The sequence below is a fragment of the Megalobrama amblycephala genome, linkage group LG6, assembly GCF_018812025.1.
Source record: "Megalobrama amblycephala isolate DHTTF-2021 linkage group LG6, ASM1881202v1, whole genome shotgun sequence".
NCBI lineage: Eukaryota > Metazoa > Chordata > Actinopteri > Cypriniformes > Xenocyprididae > Megalobrama > Megalobrama amblycephala.
In genome coordinates, this window is record NC_063049.1 from 22,603,039 (window position 1) to 22,621,611 (window position 18,573).

Here is an 18,573-nt window from a genome sequence, read left to right on the forward strand (position 1 = left end):
TGCATGCAGAAATTTGTTAACGTGTATATATACACACACACTGTGCGTGCAGAATTATTAGGCACATTGATTTTCTGATCATATTTTTTAGGATTCATTTTTTAGGATTCATTACCTAAACTAAGTCTCTGAGATCCTGACACCTTGCACTTCTGGAGACTCCAGGTAGGTTGCAGTTCTGGAAAATGGTGGCGCTGGAGACTAAAGAGTTCCTGATGGTTTCACACTTAATTCTTCACCTTAATTCTTAATTCTTTTGCAGTTAACATGTGTCTTCTTCTCCACCTGTTTTTGTCTGACCTTGCTGACGCAATGAGCATTTCACTGTCCAATGTTCATGCATGCCTTAACTGCAGTTTCTAGTATTGCATCCTTCTCATTGACATTTAATAACTTTTGACTTTTAAGTCTGAGTTAAATCTCTTTTTTTGGCTCATTTTATCTGTAAAATAAAATGTACCTAATAATTATGCACACCTGAATATAAGGCATTTTTCATTTCCAGCCTTCATGAACAATTATATATAAATTATAAATGATTAAATACAAAATTAATAGTAGTTATTAAAATTAATGTGGTTTGGAATTGGTTTAGAAAATGTGAAAATGTGCCTAATGATTCTGCACACTGTGTGTGTGTGTGTGTGTGTGTGTGTGTGTGTGTGTGTGTGTGTGTGTGTGTGTGTGTGTGTGTGTGTGTGTGTGTGTGCATGTTTTTCTGTCCCTGTGGGGACTTCAACCTGAATGCACACAGACTCATGAGGACTCATGTCACTGTGGGGACCTAAATTGAGGTCCCCATGAGGAAACAAGCTTATAAATCATACAGAATGATTTTTTTTTGAAATTCTAAAAATGCAGAAAGTTTTCTGTGATGGGTAGGTTTAGGGGTAGGGTAAGTGTAAGTTAGTGTAACTTGTGGTTGTGTGTGTGTGTGTGTGTGTGTGTGTGTGTGTGTGCGCGCGCCCCTGTTTTTCTTAGGATGACAGCATGCATACGCCACCTAGTGTTGAAGGAATGTCTACTCGATCACACAAGTGAATGCAACATGCCTAGGTGGTCTTGGCCAAAAGAATTTAACCGCTTTAACCACTGTCTAAAAGCACTGAACTCTCAAATGTTTTTCCTTTCTCATAATCAGCCAATATTTCAATCTATGTTATGGAACTCAATTCATTTTTCAAATTTCTCACTCAGACCAAGCAAATAAAACATTTTGTTTAAATTTGTGTTAGTCACACAGAATGTAAGCATACTTCTTAACTATAGGGGGGCACAAGATGACTTAAAAAATGATTAAATGTTTTGCATTCACTAACTTGTATTCACGCCCAATCATTTTATTTAATTTTTATTTATTTGGTGTGTTACTTATGTATTTCCTAAAGAAGAGCAATAAAGTTTTGTTGACTCAAATTCGATAGATAGATAGATAGATAGATAGATAGATAGATAGATAGATAGATAGATAGATAGATAGATAGATAGATAGATAGATAGATAGATAGATAGATGTTCTGTTAGTTCTAACATGTTTAGATATTTTTTGTCGAAAACAGCCATAAACACTATTTGAGCAAATCAATTTGTAGTGTAGATAGATAGTATATATATACCCCATGAGAACACAGCAGAGAAGATTGTGTGGTCAGTGAGAGTGAGATCCTCCGGATTGTCTGGCGTGGGGATGGAGGGAAGTTTTCAAGACGAGGGTTTCCGACGCCATTGTGACGTCATCCGCGCCTCTTTATTCACCGCCGACCGCAGCAGCTGCAACAAATGAACACCCCTGAATCATTTGATATTTTGTAATTGCGTTAAAACTTCGAGTATGCGTCTCCGAAAAGCGTTTTTGTTCCGCGAGAGCGTGAGAAAATCCAGCGTCTTGAAAGAGGTGATAAAGTTTTTGGATTAAAGTTAGTCGCCGCTCACTAACAAAGCCAACCGGAGAAAGTTACCAGCACTACTGCACTATAGCGGGATATCGCCTGGCCTGAGGAGCTGGTACGTTATCCATGTATCTATGATTTCAGTAGGATACACTATGCACTTTGAATCTAAAGAATCAGGAGCATATTTTTGTGCAATGCAAAATATCGCTGTTGTTGGAAAATTGAGAAAGAAATCTGCTTGCGCTTCACTCTCTCCGCTAGCTGATCACATTACATTGCTGTGGTTGTTCATTGAATGGCATCATGGTTAACGCATGACAGATCCACATGCAGTGGCCCTACACGCATTAGGATACTAAAGTCACGCTTAAACTGTAAACAATTGAAACGCATTATATTTGTTGTGGCCTGATATTTTGTTATCTAATGCAGTGATATGTGCAGTGTCCAACCTTTTTTTCCTTCTTTGTTTGATGTTGTTGTCACTGTTTTTATGTAATGATTTCTGATTATCTTAGTATTGTAAACTTATTATCTTTAGTCAGCCGTCTACATTAAGCCTGCTAACCTTTATGTAAAGCTTGCATATATTTTGTGTACATATAGTTAAATAAATGTGATTGTGTCTGAATTCTTCTCAGCACATCTTATTGTAAGCTTATTGTTATTTTTAGTCAGCCGTCTGCAGTAAACCTGCTAACCTGATGTAAAAGCTGCATATTTTGTGTACATATGGTTGAATAAATGTGACCGTTATGTTTCATTCACATCCTGTGATTCAAGATTGGTAGGATTCTTATTTATACTTCAAATCTGAGATCAAATGGTCTCTGAATTCTTCACAGCACAGCTCAGTTCTTAACAAACAGCACATTGTGAGAATGTGTGTAATCCACATTTGTACAATGTTTTGTACAATTGAAATCAGCTTGCTTTGTAATACTTTACACAGTACACCCTTGAATTAACCCACCACACCAGATTATTTCTCAAGTTTCAGACAGCTTTAACCAGACAGCTTTTTCTCTCTTATGTTGTAGTTTGTCAACATGTCTGTCCAGTCCTGGGTAGTCGGCAGCCTCCCATAATGAACACCTCTAAGAATGGGACAGCGGTGGCCAACTCCACTAATGGCCTGGACGACGGTGGGCTTGTGGTCTTGGAGTCTGTCTCTATCATCATCATAGCCATATTGGCATGTTTGGGGAATCTGGTCATTGTGGTGACGCTATATAAGAAGCCCTACTTACTGACACCCAGTAATAAGTTTGTCTTCAGCCTGACTTTGTCCAATTTGTTGCTGTCTGTACTAACGCTGCCCTTCGTAGCGGCCAGCTCGGTGCATCGGGATTGGATGTTTGGGGTGGTGTGGTGCAACTTCACAGCACTCCTTCATCTGCTTGTCAGCTCGTCTAGCATGCTTACACTGGGAGCCATTGCCATTGACAGGTCAGTCGTTATGTTATCATATCCTGTGGTTTGAGGAATTCTTGTGTATATAAGGGTCAATAAAACTGTTCATGATAAAGAATAGGAACAAACTTTGGTTACATATGGTTTTAACTTTCAAGGAAAATTTAATGACTAAAAAACGCCTTGTGGTTTAACCAAAATAAGTTATTAAAAGTAATACTATATTTTAATTACACCTTGTGAGTGTACAGTTCTTTTTATATATTTTACTAAACATCTTTTTTTATAATTTACTAAACATAATTTTATATATTATAATAGCATAAAAAGCATATGCTATATAGCTTAAAAATATATATGATTAATTCATAAGTATAATTAATTTTGAGATTATTAACTCCACATGGCATTTTACAGCTTGAACCATGTCATAAAAATGTCAAATTATTTGATATTTTAAAGGATTATTTGACCTTGACTCAAGGTCATAAGAGTTTGCATGGGCCCCCTCCTGATTTATGTTTGTGTTTGTTAGATTTGGCATTAAATATTAATGAGCAGTTTTGTTTTTCATTTTTTCCAAAGAAATAATAATAATAAAAGATTTTGATAAACTATTTTTTCATTATACAACAGAAATCAACCACAGAAATTCAATACAGAAATTAAAAACATGTCACTGTGTTTATGAATTGCATTTTGTAATGTATTTTTAAATAAATTATTGGACAGACAGAAACAAACAATTTTAATTTAATTCTATTGACCATAAGTAAATATACTTGATATGTTCAATAAAGTAAATATACTTGTTGTATTATTATAAAATCTCTAATTTAAGTTAATTTAAGAATTTTTTTGGCATGCTTTTTGACTGCTGTAGTCAATGACCATACTGTAATTCTTTAAGCCTGCAGTTCACCATGACACTGAAGTCTAGTCTTGCTTGAAAAGTTCCTCTGTTTTTATGAACAAGATACACATTGAAAAATATCAGACCTATTTAGCTCTATCAATACACAAACCCGGAAGCCACACACTCGTGCCCATCTTGAGAATCTTAAAGACCATACTTTATTTCTGGCAGTGGAGAGTTTTAGAGAAAGACCCCCTTGTCGTTTCATTGGCTAGTCATGTGTATCTCATAAGCGACTGATTGAAGTGTGTCTGTTTTATATCAATGTCTAGGTACTATGCCGTATTATATCCCATGATCTACCCCATGAAAATCACGGGAAACCGAGCTGTGCTCGCCATTGTTTACGTGTGGCTCCACTCCCTGGCCGGATGCCTGCCACCGCTTTTCGGTTGGTCCGCTTTCGAGTTTGACCGCTTCAAGTGGACCTGCACGGTGGCTTGGCACAAGGAGATCAGTTATACCACCTTCTGGGTTACGTGGTGCTTCCTTCTGCCACTGATGGCCATGCTGGTGTGCTATGGCGTCATCTTCCGCGTGGCCCGCATCAAAGCTCGCAAGGTTTACTGCGGTAGCGTGGTGGTTTCTCAGGAGGAGTCCAGCTCTCAAAAGAACGGCCGCAAGAACTCCAATACGTCCACATCTTCTAATGGTAGCCGCAGGAGTCTGATCTACTCTGGGAGTCAATGCAAGGCATTCGTCACCATTCTGGTGGTGCTGGGGACGTTTTTGACAACTTGGGCTCCGTATGTGGTAGTTATCAGCACCGAAGCACTGTGGGGTAAATACAGTGTTTCTCCACAGATGGAGACACTAGTCTCATGGCTTTCCTTTACCAGTGCTGTGTGTCATCCACTAATTTATGGGCTGTGGAACAAGACTGTACGTAAGGAGCTGTTGGGCATGTGCTACGGCGACCGCTATTACAGAGAGTCTTTTGTTATACGGCACCGGACCTCTCGTCTCTTTAGTATCTCTAACCGGATAACGGGTGAGCCTGCTGCTGTTCTTTTTTTTCCCATGTGATTCTTCATTAACTAATGATTGGATTAGATGTCTGAGAGTCTTTGTCGTTTAACAGATCTGGGGATGTCTCCTCACCTGACGGCCATGTTAGTGGGTGGTGGGCAGCTCCTGGGCCGTGGTAGCAGCACAGGAGACACTGGCTTCAGCTTTACACAAGACTCAGGTAGGCCGCCTTCTGTTTATTACACATGGGACAAAAAGCTTTTAAAGGAATAGTACATCCTGAAATAAATGTTTTGGTATAATTAATGCACCCTCATGTTGTTCCAAACCTGTATGACTTACTTTCTTCTGTGGAACCAAAAAGAAGGTTTTTAGCAGAATGTCCTGGGTGCTCTTTCTCATAGAATGAAAGTAAATAGGGGCAATTGCTTTCAGTCTCAAAAAAGCATGCAAGTAATATAAAAATCGTCCATGCTACTTATGGGCTGTATTTCAAGTCTTCTGAAGCAATACTAGATTAATTTTCTGTGAGGAACAGGCCAAAATTCATGTCACTATTCACTGAAAATCTTCTTCTCTGCTGTTGCTTGAATCTCATTCACACTTGTGCATAACATTGTACTTCTGCATGACATTGTATTCAGCCACAAGGCATGCAACAAATACGGTTATACATTAGTGAACTAGCACAACACATCGCACCACTTTTGAATATATTGAAACCGAATCAGATTTAAGAGCTACAACAAACTAGAAGGTTTTCAGTGAATCTAAATTCCAGTCCCAATTTCCTTACACAAAATCAAAAATGATTTAGATGACTTGGACAACATGGTAGAATGCTAGAGACTATTTTATGATCCTTCAACGATTCTTCATTTTTGGAACTCAACATCATCCGTCACCATTGAATTCTATTGTATGGAAAAGAGCTGCACAAACTTTTTGCCTAATATCTCCTTTTTCCTTTTTTATAATGGATATGGGTGAGGATGAGTAAATTGACAAAACTATAAATTTTTTTAGTAAACTATGCCTTTAAGGGAGTTTGAAAAGATTATGAAAGCTAAAATATCTTTTTGGTTTTGTGATATCTTTTTTGTAGCGATCCAAAATATAGTGGTATCATATTGTCCGATATTAGAGATTTGTTTTTGTTTATTCTGTCAGTATCAGGCAATATTGTATAATCATTTGTGCATGCTATTTTTACATTTAGATTACCTTTGTCGACATCTAATGCTTAAGTTAATCTTTGTCACATATACACTTTATATTATTGTGATGCCAGAATTTTAATAACGCTGCATCCTTACCTCTTTGAGTACAAGTAAACCAAACAGCAGCAACCCCCACAGCTCCGAGCAGTCAGCAGAGGTGGTTTGTTGGGTTGCAGACTGCTGTTATCAGGGTGTGCCATTTGAGGAAACACAGAGCCCATGAGTATCACATAACAGACAGACGGCGATGCTCAGCGGCTCTCCCACAGTGTCCAGACTGGTGTGGGTGGGTGGTGGTGAACAGTGTTAAAACTGATATTTGATTGAAAGATGCCTGCTGTGATTTACCCGCTAGCTACAGACGTCATGCTGTTGGACAGCTACACCTCAGAGCCCTCCCACTCGGCCCTCTGTGCTGCCAATAAGAGAAGAAGTTCTGTCACATTCGAGGACCAAGTGGATCAGATTCCTAAAGGTATCTAACATGGTTTTATTTTACATCTGACTAATGCAAAAATGTCTTTGTTAGTTGTCACCAGGTCAAAACCAAGAACATAGAAAGTGGATCCTTGTTAAAGTTTGTAGTTTAGAAAATTTTAATTGGCACCAATACAATTGGGTTTAATCTAAATAGGGTCGGTAAGATTTGATCAAAAATATAGTGAAACAGATTAGAATAACTTTTATATTTTAAGATATTTTAAAATGTAGTTTATTCCTGTGATGGCAAAGCTGAGTTTTCAGCATCATTGCTCCAGTCTTCAGAGTCACATGATCCTCCAGAAATCATTCTAATATGCTTATTTGATGCTCAAGAAATATTTCTTCTTATTATCAATGACCAAATTGGTTGTGCCGTTTTATAAAATTGTGAAAACTGTGATACATTTCTTCAGGATTCTTTAATGAATAGAAAATTCAAAAGAACAGCATTTATTTTTGTGTTTGTAACAATGTAAAAGTCTTTACTGAGTTTTGATCTATTTAATGCATCCTTGCAGAATAAAAGTATTTATTTATTTAAAAAAATCTTATTGACCCAAGCTTTTGAACAGTATTGTAAGTTTACATACACACTGTTTAGAAAGTATAGTCACGGGACTTTATACATGTTAATCTGAAACTAACGTGATAAAGCACTTTTAGCAAGTTATATCTAGTCTTTAAACGGTTATGATCATGTTAAGCTATTAAAATGGGTAATTTTCACTTGATACATTTACGGAAATGTAGACTTAAAAAATAAAGTTTATGCATACTTACTAGTTGATAGTAGTCCCACCTCAAAAGTTTGATTTTAAACAACTTGCATCTCAAATTTTTATGCAGAAGAAACTTCACATTTACGCTTTTCCATCTTGCCACATAAACCTCCATTGCACTACTATAAATGGCATTTTCACAAACTGACACAAAACACTAATTAATTAAACAAAGAAGCATCTTAAAATGTCAAATATTTTAATTTTTTTTCCTTTTCTGAAGGTGACCCCTCAATTGAACAAGTGACAGCAGACATCCATAACTCTTTGGACAGCTTTGCGTCCTCTCTGGCTAAAGCTATAGAGAATGATGCCAAGCTACAACTCTTCGGGGAATGGACTCAAATTCCCACAAGTCTGTTTACAGTACGAAACACACAGAGAGCTCCACGTTACCTGGATGGACAGAGACTCAGGATGGAAAGCATCGATGAAGGAATAGTTAAAGATGATGATGATGAAGAGGAGGAGGAGGAGGAGGAGCATGAGGAAAAAATAGGTGACACTTCCATGTAGTTCTTTGATGAGAACTTCTGTGAACTTCTTAAAGGACCAGAATCTTACACAAGCTTTTAAAGGTACAGAATGTTCAACAAGCACGTTTACAAATATACAGTTGTTTGTGTAATCTACATTTCTAGGTAACAAACTTATACTTGATTATTTTAGCCAGCAACTGCTGCTACTTGCCTTGGTGAGGCCAAAGACCAATGATGGCTGTACCTGCAAGGTATCAGGTACTAGAAGCCCTACTGTCGCTCACCAGAATAAGTTATGTTTTTGTAACATACAAGATATTGTAAAATCATGTACAGCCCTCATATATTGTCAGGTATTTTGGCTCTTTTGGGTACTTTATGTATTATGTTTACTCTTTTCTTACAAGGAAACTGTAACCACTCTGTTTTATATGTACTGACAGTTTGTGAGAATGAATATCCTAGAGAAAGGCTCCTCTTTTCAAGTTCATGTTTATTAATATATTCAATTTTTTTTTAAGTGCCACAAGGTTTAGAGAAAATATAACCCCCAAATATTTTGGGGCATTGAGTATTTTTTCAGGCATTCAATTGACATTGAAGAATCATGTAAAGGACAGAAAGAAACTGGGCATAATAAAAGGTAGAATACCTCTTAAAATGCATATTATTTTATCCATTTTGGTGGAAAATCTGATTAAAATGCTTTGGCTGAATGTAATGGTGTGAGAAAGCAATATCGATATAGTTATCATTATTAAAGTCATTGGTACAATTGCACTTGAAGATTTTACTTTTGATCAGTGACTGATCACATTTGTGTTTTCACTCCTGCCTTTTTCAGCTTGGTTAGTATACTCTGTTTAAAAATGATTAATCGTTCCTGTGGAATCCTTTTTTTTTTTTTTTTTTTTTTTTTTTTGCATTGCGCCACTCATTTATATTACCAATATCAATAGGCTTTTTTTTGTCAATGGTGGCACTGCCAAAAGGCTGCATTACTTGTTTGCAATCCACAGCAAACTTTTTGTTAATTATTATTTGTACTGTTATTAAATTCTTTGTGTGTACTCAACAAGCTTTCAGTCATGTTTCGTTAAAATCGCAACACATTTAATGTTTAAACTGTCCTCTGGTACATTGTTTGAAAAGGAAGTGGAACTTAATCTGAAAATCTGTAGACAAACATTTAAAAAGATGGCTTGCATTCCTTAACAGTGCTGAATGAGGTTGGCATATAATGGCCCGCTAGATTTTTCATCTTAGCTTCTCCCAGCGATCACTAGTCACTTAGCAGAATGCTCAAGCCAACAGCTGCCACAACAAAAGGCCATCTGTGCTGTTAGGAGTGAGAAACACGACCTGCTAACTAATGCTAGAACCATTTAGCTAGACAGCAGTGGGTTGTATGTATAGACAGAGTCAAAAATGGTTCTCATTTTAATAAACCTTTATAAACATTCCGCAGTGTAACAATGTATAGTGCCTGTTTTGGATAATGAAATATTGCAAGTAGTACCTGTAATTGGGGTTAGGCAGAAAATACCTGTGCAACGCAAGATTTAGTAATGACAAAAAAACAAAAATAAAGAGCCACTTTTATACACAACATTGTTAGAGACTAAGAGAACATGTTTCAGCAAACTCATGTTTGACATGCATATTTCCTGGTATACAAACATCTGAGTTCTTCATTTGAGGCTACAATAAGATTTCACACTTAACACCGTTCAAAGCTCAACCTTTTGATTTAACAAATTAATATTGCACTTAAATACTCTCAAGCACCATCTGTCTAGTCCCGTCTTTTCTTACATTTCAACTTGTTTGCATGAACTCCCCAGACGCAGTTTACTCTCATATAGAGTAATTAGTTAGAAAAGTCTCGTTAAAAAATAACAATGCCAAAAACTGAACTAATAAGGAAATACTCTATTTTGTAACTTGTACAAATCTCAAATGCTCAAGTGCACTGTAGCAAAAAACCATTCACTTTCAGCAGGAGAGCTACTGTTCATCCTCATTCTCTTGTCCAGAGCCTTCTGAACGGTCACCCTCCACACGGTCTGAGAAAAAGAGATGGGGAGAGGAAGAAAGATCAGTCAGTTAGACACCCGTTCGAGGTGGCAAAACTAAATGGTAGTACAAGTATCCACTGACAAACACTGCAGGTAGATTTGGTATTACATTGGGGGTGGAAATGAATAGGCTTGGACTTGGTGCTGGTAACCCAATGCACAGGACAATGGTGACACCAGAATAAAAATATTCATGATTCTGAAGCTGAAAATGCATAATTATTTTAGACAAATATGCTTGCACTCTGTCACTGACTTAATATATTTAAAATAACGTAGGCCAATTTTACTAGTAACATGAGAAATTTGGCATTATTAGGACCCACAAATATCCCCCATTGCATTATTATACATTATATAAAGTAGTTTAATATAACTTATTTTTTTTCCTCACAGTAATTTTCATTTTGGGTGAACTATACACAATACATATTGTTGCATTTTTGTATTGTGATATATTGTTAACACCCCTAATGATCAATGTCAAAAATATACAATACAATTCAAACATTTGGGGTCAGAAAGTTTTTTAGATTTTAAAGAAATTAATTATTTTTTCCAGCAAGGATGTATTAAATTGTGGAAGGCTGAAGTGAAGACTTAAACACTGAAATAAAAAAAATGCTATTCTTTTGAACTTTATGTCCCTGAAAAAAAAATGTATTAAAAACTTCTAATTTTCTACTTTCTAATTTTTCCAAAGGCTTTTAGGACCTCACTACAAATCTGCTACATGAATATATGTGAATGTGACTTGGATCAAATCATGAGATATTCAAAAAGGTACAGGAGGAAGTTTACCTGTTCTGATGTGATTTAATGATGCCAGCATTCGGAGCATGAAGGAAGCAGGGACAGTGATGGTGTTCCTCGTCTCTTCCAGCATTAACTCATTACGAGCAATCACCTATAACACAGAAACAGATCAGGAAATTAAATCCATATGTACACATATATATATATATATATATATATATATATATATATATATATATATATATATATATATATATATATATATATATATGGTCACTTTACTCCTATAGTTATACCAATAAAACTGGCTTTAAAGGGATAGTTCACCCAAAAATGAAAATTTGATGTCCAACCGCGTGATGTCCAAATGAAAATTTGATGTCCAACCGTGTTCAGCACTCGGTTAGTGAGGTCTGATCGCGCTCTGACAGCGGCAGTGATGTCTCGCGCATATACTTCAATGAGAGCGAGACATCACTGCCGCTGTCAGAGCGCGATCAGACCTTACTAACGAGTGTTGAACGCGGTTGGACATAGTGGTGTATTAGAGTTAAAAAATGATATAAATACTGTTTGGTTTATCACACAAACCGATCGTTTCGTGTCTTAGGACATTAATGTGTCGTCACGAGCCGCAGGGTTTAATTTGGACTTGTCTATGCAAGTTTTATTTACTCTTATAGTAGAAGTTCCCATCCACTAGCATTATTTGACTGACAGACGGCAACGGTTGCAGTTAAAAATTATCATTTGTGTTCTACTGAAGAAACAAAGTCACCTACATCTTGGATGCGCTGGGGGCATAGGCGTAATTTGCGGGTGGGATGGGTGGGACATGTCCCCACCACTTTTTGAAAGGGTCGATATTGTCCCCACCACTTTTTGAAACATCTCGCGGCATCTCGCGGATATCTAATACAAAAGAAACACCTCTAGTTGATTATCAATTTGTGTTAATAATAGGCGATCTGGCGCTGGGATGTGTTGTTTTTGAAATCATGTTGAGTGCTCGTTGACGCTGCTATCAGAGGCGCAACAGTGTTCTCTTGGCGCTTGTGCACACTGCACAGTGTTCACACGGATGAGAGCTTCAACTGTTGCAGAGACTCTCTATTCGTTACGTTGAATCACAAAACAAAATACACATAAACGTGTCCCTGCTCTTGATATACAATCACTGACGAACATCTTTGGTTTTAATGAGAGGAAGAAAAAAAAAAAATCATATAAATCTCTTGCATGCTAAATGAAAATATTGCCTCCAGTCCATCAAGACACTGGTTTTTCAATTGCGAATCCACGTATTTATTAACTAATATACATACTCTCGAGACATATTGTATTATAGCAGATGTAAGGAAGAAACTATCATATTAATTTTAATGTCCCACCCACTTTTTAAAACAAAGTTACGCCACTGGCTGGGGGTAAGCAGATAAACATCAAATTTTCATTTTTGGGTGAACTATCCCTTTAAAAGCTTATAGGCTTAGACAACCACAGTGCTCAGAGCTCTGGTGCCCTCTACTGGGGATTTTAATTATATCTCAAAGCAAACAACAGGCCTGTGTTACTGCATGCACTTTAAATACACATTTTAAAGTCTGAATGATCAAAACAGAACTTTATTCATAGAATTAAATTGTCCATACCTCATCAGCAAGGACTCTGTTAAATGATGCTGACTGTTCTAAAGGCGACCACAGTTTAATGTCATAGTCAATTCCAGATGAAGCAAGAACTGCAAAAAAACAATGTCAGACAAAATGTTATCCAAATCATCTAAAATAAAGCCTTTAATGGTTCGCTTAAACTTTTTTTTTGCTCACTGGGGTCATAAGGGTGAGGCTGCAGGCAGTTGACCACATGGTTATCGGCCTCCAGCAGCATCAGGTGCTCTCCTGTGTGTCTGTCCCAGATGAAGATGTGGCCACAATCCGAGCCGCTCATCACAAAATTATTCCCCCAGAAACAGGACTCCTTAATCTACATGCACATACATGTCAATAAAGGCAAATGTCTGTGAATGGTTCTTTACAAAACATGATTGTTTACATACTAACTAGAACTAATAATTTAGTAAAAGCAAGTTGTTTTTTGTGTACGATATGCATCAGAGTGTGAACAGATTTTAATAGACTGCCAGCGTACCATGGTCCTGGAGTTGCGGTGGCCCTTATACGTCATCTTGACAGAGGGTCTCCTGATGTTCTGAGTTTCACTTTCCTCCATCTCACGCCTTTCTTTTCTCCTGCGGAACAGCTCCTGGATCCGGGCCGCAGCGGAGCGTCTATGAAAGATGGAGCGCATAGAATATCACTCATGAAATGCATCAAAACTTTAAAACACACTAACTCAACGGCATCTCAATGCAATATTAGTCCCGGATGGTCAAATTTTCACAAGCTTAAAGAGTTTCGATATATCTTACAGCATTGAATGAGAGGGGCAATCTTTTATCTGAATAGATTTCGAAATTTTCTGCAGAAAATACTAGTGTTGCTTTACCGTGCAAAGCTCGACATGATGCTAGGGTGTTTTTTATATCCTGGTCACTAGAAATAGCTCAAATCTGTCCCTTAAAGGGTTAGTTCATCCAAAAATGACATTTCTGTTATTATTTACTCACCCTCATGTTGTTCCACAACCATAAAACCTTCGTTCATCTTCAGAGCACAAATTAAGATATTTTTGATGAAATCCAAGAGGTTTTTTATCTCCCATAGAAAGCAACAAATTTACCACATTCAAGGTCCGGAAAAGTAGTAACGACATTGTTAAAATAGTCGACGTAACAACAGTGGTTCAACCTTAATGTTTTGAAGCGTCGAGAATACTTTTTGTGTGCAAAAACAAAATAAAAATAATGACTTTATTCAACAAATTTTCCTCTTCCCCGTCAGTCTGCTACACAGTTAGCGCAGTGTGAGCAGTTCAGAGCTTCCTTGTTTACGTCCAAACGCCAGCTCAGTATTGGCCAACACTGTTCACGTGATCACCAAGACGCACGAATGTGATGCTGACTCAGGAGCTGGCCAATAATGAGTCGGCATTCTGATGTAGAACACGGAAGCTCTGAACGGCGTCTTCAACGTAAACTGCATAGGAGACTGACAGGGAAGAGAGGAAATTGTTGAATAAAGTTTGTTATTTATTTTTCATATATTCTCATCACGTCATAACATTAAGGTTGAACCACTGCAGTCACGTTGACTATTTTAATGATGCCTAATTTTGTTGCTTTTTATAGGGGAGATAAAAAACCTCTCGGATTTCATCAAAAATATCTTAATTTGTATTCCAAAGTTGAACGAAGGTCTTGTGGGTATGGAATGACATGAGGGTGAGTAATTAATGACAGAATTTTCATTTTTGGGTGAACTTTAATTCAAGACAATGCACTGTTTTATAATTCACTCATATCATGATCTAATAATAATAATAATAATAATAATAAAAACAGTATTAACTTCTGTGTGTATGTTAAATTCATATTATGAATTGTTTTGTTGATATTTCACTTGCTACAATTGTGTTTTCAATGGATATACAGTGTGACTTTATATTTTGGTTAATGTCTCTTTAAGAAAACATTTTTGGAGTTAAATCAGCTTTGTTTGTAGAGAGCTGTGGAAGCACACAGTTTTTCAACAGTGTCTGTGGGGGTTTTTTTGGAAACCACGGAAAACTTGCAGCACAACTGTTGTTTTCAACATTGATAATAATAAGAAATGTTCCTTGCGCAACAATTCAGCATATTAAAAAAGATTTCTGAAGGATCATGTGACACTGAAGACTGGAGGCTAGTGAAAATTCAGCTTTGCCATCACAGGAATAAATTACATTTGACCATATACTAAAATAGAAAACAGTTCTTTTAAATTTGAATAATATTTCACAATATTAGTGTTTTTACTGTATTTTTCATCAAATAAATGCTGCCTTGCTTGTTTTTGTGGAAATCTGAATACAGTTTTTGAACAAACAATTATACCTAAGGTAACTTGTAAATTCATGCATGAAATTAATTTGCTTAATAAAAGAATCATTATTCACACATTTTGTATAGTCTCAGGCAGAAATAATGTTAACAGGAAATACTACGTTACATACATTACATAGTGAATAACATATTTTAAACAGCCACACAATATCAGGTTAATGAAAAGTAAATAAAATCTGCACTCCTTGCAATTAGATTATATTAGTGGCCATCTTAGAAATATTACAGTACCTTATCATCCTATCACCTACAGCTGATCCTCTGAAATTAAATCTAATGAGAAGAGTAGAATTTTACTTACGACTGTCCAAAAGATAAACACTGTTTAACACAAACATGCTCATGTTTTATGGGACTTCCCGTCTGTCATAACATTTGCCTACACATCGTGATGATTTGCATCATTATACATCCTGACATGACGAGAGTCCATACCTCTGTCCCTGCCCTCCTCTATACCTGGCTGAAGGGATAAGGATGGGGTCGTCATCGCTGTCATCAGAGTCCTGGTTATTGCGGGAGGGTTGAGTCGAACCCTGCCCGCCTGTCCCTGCGGTCTCGCTCCTCCTGCAGTCCTCCGAACCAGCAGCCTGGATCTCCTCCGAGGGACAGGGTGCGCTGGGACGAGCCGAGTCTTCAGTAGACAGGCCCACTGGTGGTGCCGCCGGTGGCGTGCTGTTTTGAGAGCTAATGGAGGGCTTTTCGTTGCCACTGTCTGCAGTTTGCGCCCCATCGGGTGTGGGTTGACTCTCTGAGGGTGGGCTTGACCCTGGTTATGTGACAGAGAAGTTAAGATAACACAAATAAGCCACACAACCTACACAACTTCTGTAGCAATGGGCATGTGGTCGCTGACTCACTTTGCTCTGAGGTTTGTCCCGTGGGCTCCTCTTTGGTCTGGCTCTCACCCACCTCCCCAGGCTTATGTCCTCCACTGCTGCCCTTGGCACTGGACGCTGGACTGCTCCTGTACACAGACGCCGACAAAAATCTGTTCTTACAAAGAAATGTTATTCTTAAAAATGACATACTCAAAATTAACAAAAGGAGGAAGCCAAGGAGGAATTTCAAATTTCAGACAGACATATATATATTATGTATATATATATATATATATATATATATATATATATATATATATTATATATATATATATATATATATATATATATATATATATATATATATACATATATACACACACACACACACACACACACACACACACAGTGCTCAGCGTAAATGAGTACACCCCCTTTGAAAACATTTTAAACAATATCTCAATGAGCACAAAAACAATTTTGACAAGACTAAGTTTACTATAACATCTGTTTAACCTATAACATGAAAGTAAGGTTAATAATATAACTTAGATTACACACTTTTCAATTTTACTCAAATTAGGGTGATGCAAAAATGAGTACACCCTACAATGAATACACCCTTCAAGAATAGAGAGTGGATGCTGGATGGAGAGTGATGCTCAACTTGTCCCTTCAGAATTCCCCATAGGTGTTCGACTGGGTTCAGATCAGGAGACATACTTGGCCACTGAATCACTTTCACCCTGTTCGTCTTCAGAAGTCCAAAAGTGGCCTTAGATTTAGGGTGACCACCCGTCCCGCATTTTGTGGGACAGTTGCGAAATTGGGAGCTTTGTCCCACGTCCCGCAACACGTAAATAGTGTCCCGCATTTCAGTTATGTCTGTATTATTATTTTATTTTCTTCATCCCTGAAATTATAATACCACAGTAAGCTGTGATATATGTGTATATTATATTATATTATATTATATTATATTATATTATATTATATTATATTATATTATATTATATTATATTATATATACACACACACATACACACATATCAGATAATAAATGTTTTATATGCATATATTTGACTTCTGGCTTGAGAAAACGTAAGTGTCTATTACGGCATTTATTAACATTTTGAATTCATTTAAATTTTTATATTTTCAATTTAAATTTTAGTAATTTTGTAATGTGCTTTTGTCATTTTTATTAGTTAGTTTTTATACATTTCTTTTTAGCTTTCATTTATTTCAGTTTCAGTCATTTTAATACTGAAAACTTATTTTAAGTTTCATTTTTTCAATATTTCTATTAATTTTTAATTAATTATCTATTACTATTAATTATCTAATTATCTAATTTTAGTACTGCAACATTTTATTTCAGTTAGTTCCCACATTATTTCTTATTTTCGTTTTTTATATATATATATAGCTTTCAGAAAGTGTGCTTTTCATGTAATGTATTGAAAATGAGTTTTTCCTAAAGTGGCCACACCATAAACATATAAGACGTCTGCATAGTTATAGGACCACTATATATATATATATATATATATATATATATATATATATATATATATATATATATATATATATATATATATAGTGGTCCTATAACTATGCAGACCTCTTATATGTTTATGGTGTGGCCACTTTAGAAAAACTCATTTTCAATACATTACATGACCATATATCAAATACCATGTGCAGACTTGGTATTTGACAGTGAGGCTCTTTAGGGGCTTGTGGGAGTGATTTGTGTGCAGAGGTCAAGGATGGTTCTCTGGCCGCTCACCACTCATCCGTGAAGTCCAGTTTGATGGTGCTAGTGGTGGTGCCTTCAGTGCTGTAGTGCAGACTAAGGACCGGTTCTGCCGTGCTCGTCCGCCCAGGCCCTGGAGGAGTGCCGCCGCTCCCGTTGCTGTTACCAGAGCTGATGCCAAGTGAAGGCGCTGATGTGGATGGCACGGTTTCTGTAGTCTCTGGGGAAGCTTCACTGATACCTGTACTCTGATCACTGATTACATGTCCTGCTGCTTCTGCACCTCCTGGAAAGAAGACAGAGGAAACACCATGGATGTAAAACTGAGCTTTCAGAAAGTGTGCTTTTCTTAGGAACATTACATTAGTCATAACTACAGCTAATGATGCAGCTGTTTTGAAATATTAGCTTGTGATTATTGTGCTTATTACAGCTGTCAAAAGTACCACTACAGTGGTACAAGTTGATACTACAATAAGAAAAATTAAATAACTGAGAAACATTCAGTACACACAGATGGCAGCTTCAGATGCTCAGATTTGAGAAATACTGATTTTTTTTTTTATTTGTTAATATTTACATGAATGTTTAACGTTTTAAATAAAGGATTGTAACAGCATTTTCATTTTTGCTGTGCTATTGAGATTCGTGAAATTTCACTGTTTGCTTTGTATCGTGGCAACCCTAGAGCCTCGGGTAGTCTCAAAAAAATAAAAATAAAAAAAGGCAAAAGTGTGGTACATATATATACAAAATATGAGTGAGAAAGTGAGCTGTACACATAGACTTTATGCTCTAAAGAATTAGATTAGAGTTTGTTAAAGTCGCAAGCAGTTAAAACAAAGCAAAGAGATTTAGTACAATGAAAGTGAAAGTAATCAAAGTAGTTTAAGCTTTCTTTGAACATCTTGTTCTGAAGAGGAATATGTGCAGACACCAGTATGGACATGGAGTAAAGAGGACTGCCATAAAGAGGAAATATCTCCAAAATCTGTGTTTCCTTAG

The 18,573-nt window shown here is 36.7% G+C and overlaps 2 protein-coding genes across 9 annotated transcripts in view; one reads left to right on the forward strand and one right to left on the reverse strand.

Moving 5' to 3' along the window:
* Positions 1–611: 611 nt before the first annotated feature.
* gpr161a (G protein-coupled receptor 161a) lies at positions 612–8,967 on the forward strand. 2 transcript variants are annotated; one of them, XR_007185262.1, is made up of 7 exons: positions 612–2,004; positions 2,933–3,341; positions 4,494–5,212; positions 5,303–5,410; positions 6,766–6,885; positions 7,896–8,250; positions 8,342–8,967. XR_007185262.1 is itself a non-coding variant. In XM_048193414.1 (6 exons), the coding sequence occupies exons 2-6, from the start codon at positions 2,980–2,982 to the stop codon at positions 8,186–8,188; spliced, it is 1,602 nt and encodes a 533-aa protein (XP_048049371.1). In that variant the 5' UTR covers positions 612–2,004; positions 2,933–2,979; the 3' UTR covers positions 8,189–8,967. The 2 variants fall into 2 exon arrangements, 1 of the variants encoding a protein (XP_048049371.1); XM_048193414.1 differs by having other exon boundaries at positions 7,896–8,967.
* A 275-nt stretch (positions 8,968–9,242) lies between these two features.
* The window catches only part of dcaf6 (ddb1 and cul4 associated factor 6), a 37,773-nt gene continuing 28,442 nt past the window's right edge, over positions 9,243–18,573 (reverse strand). For 4 of the 7 annotated variants that reach the window (XM_048193409.1, XM_048193413.1, XM_048193412.1 and 1 more), the window contains 9 exons: positions 17,602–17,854; positions 15,849–15,955; positions 15,424–15,757; positions 15,220–15,261; positions 13,137–13,275; positions 12,815–12,971; positions 12,638–12,726; positions 11,031–11,136; positions 9,243–10,217 (listed from right to left, as the gene is read on the reverse strand). In XM_048193409.1, coding sequence (XP_048049366.1) covers positions 10,159–10,217; positions 11,031–11,136; positions 12,638–12,726; positions 12,815–12,971; positions 13,137–13,275; positions 15,220–15,261; positions 15,424–15,757; positions 15,849–15,955; positions 17,602–17,854 — 1,286 coding nt within the window. In that variant the 3' untranslated portion in view covers positions 9,243–10,158. The remainder of the gene's footprint in view (positions 10,218–11,030; positions 11,137–12,637; positions 12,727–12,814; positions 12,972–13,136; positions 13,276–15,219; positions 15,262–15,423; positions 15,758–15,848; positions 15,956–17,601; positions 17,855–18,573) is intronic. The other 3 variants (XM_048193407.1, XM_048193410.1, XM_048193408.1) reach the window with 3 other exon arrangements.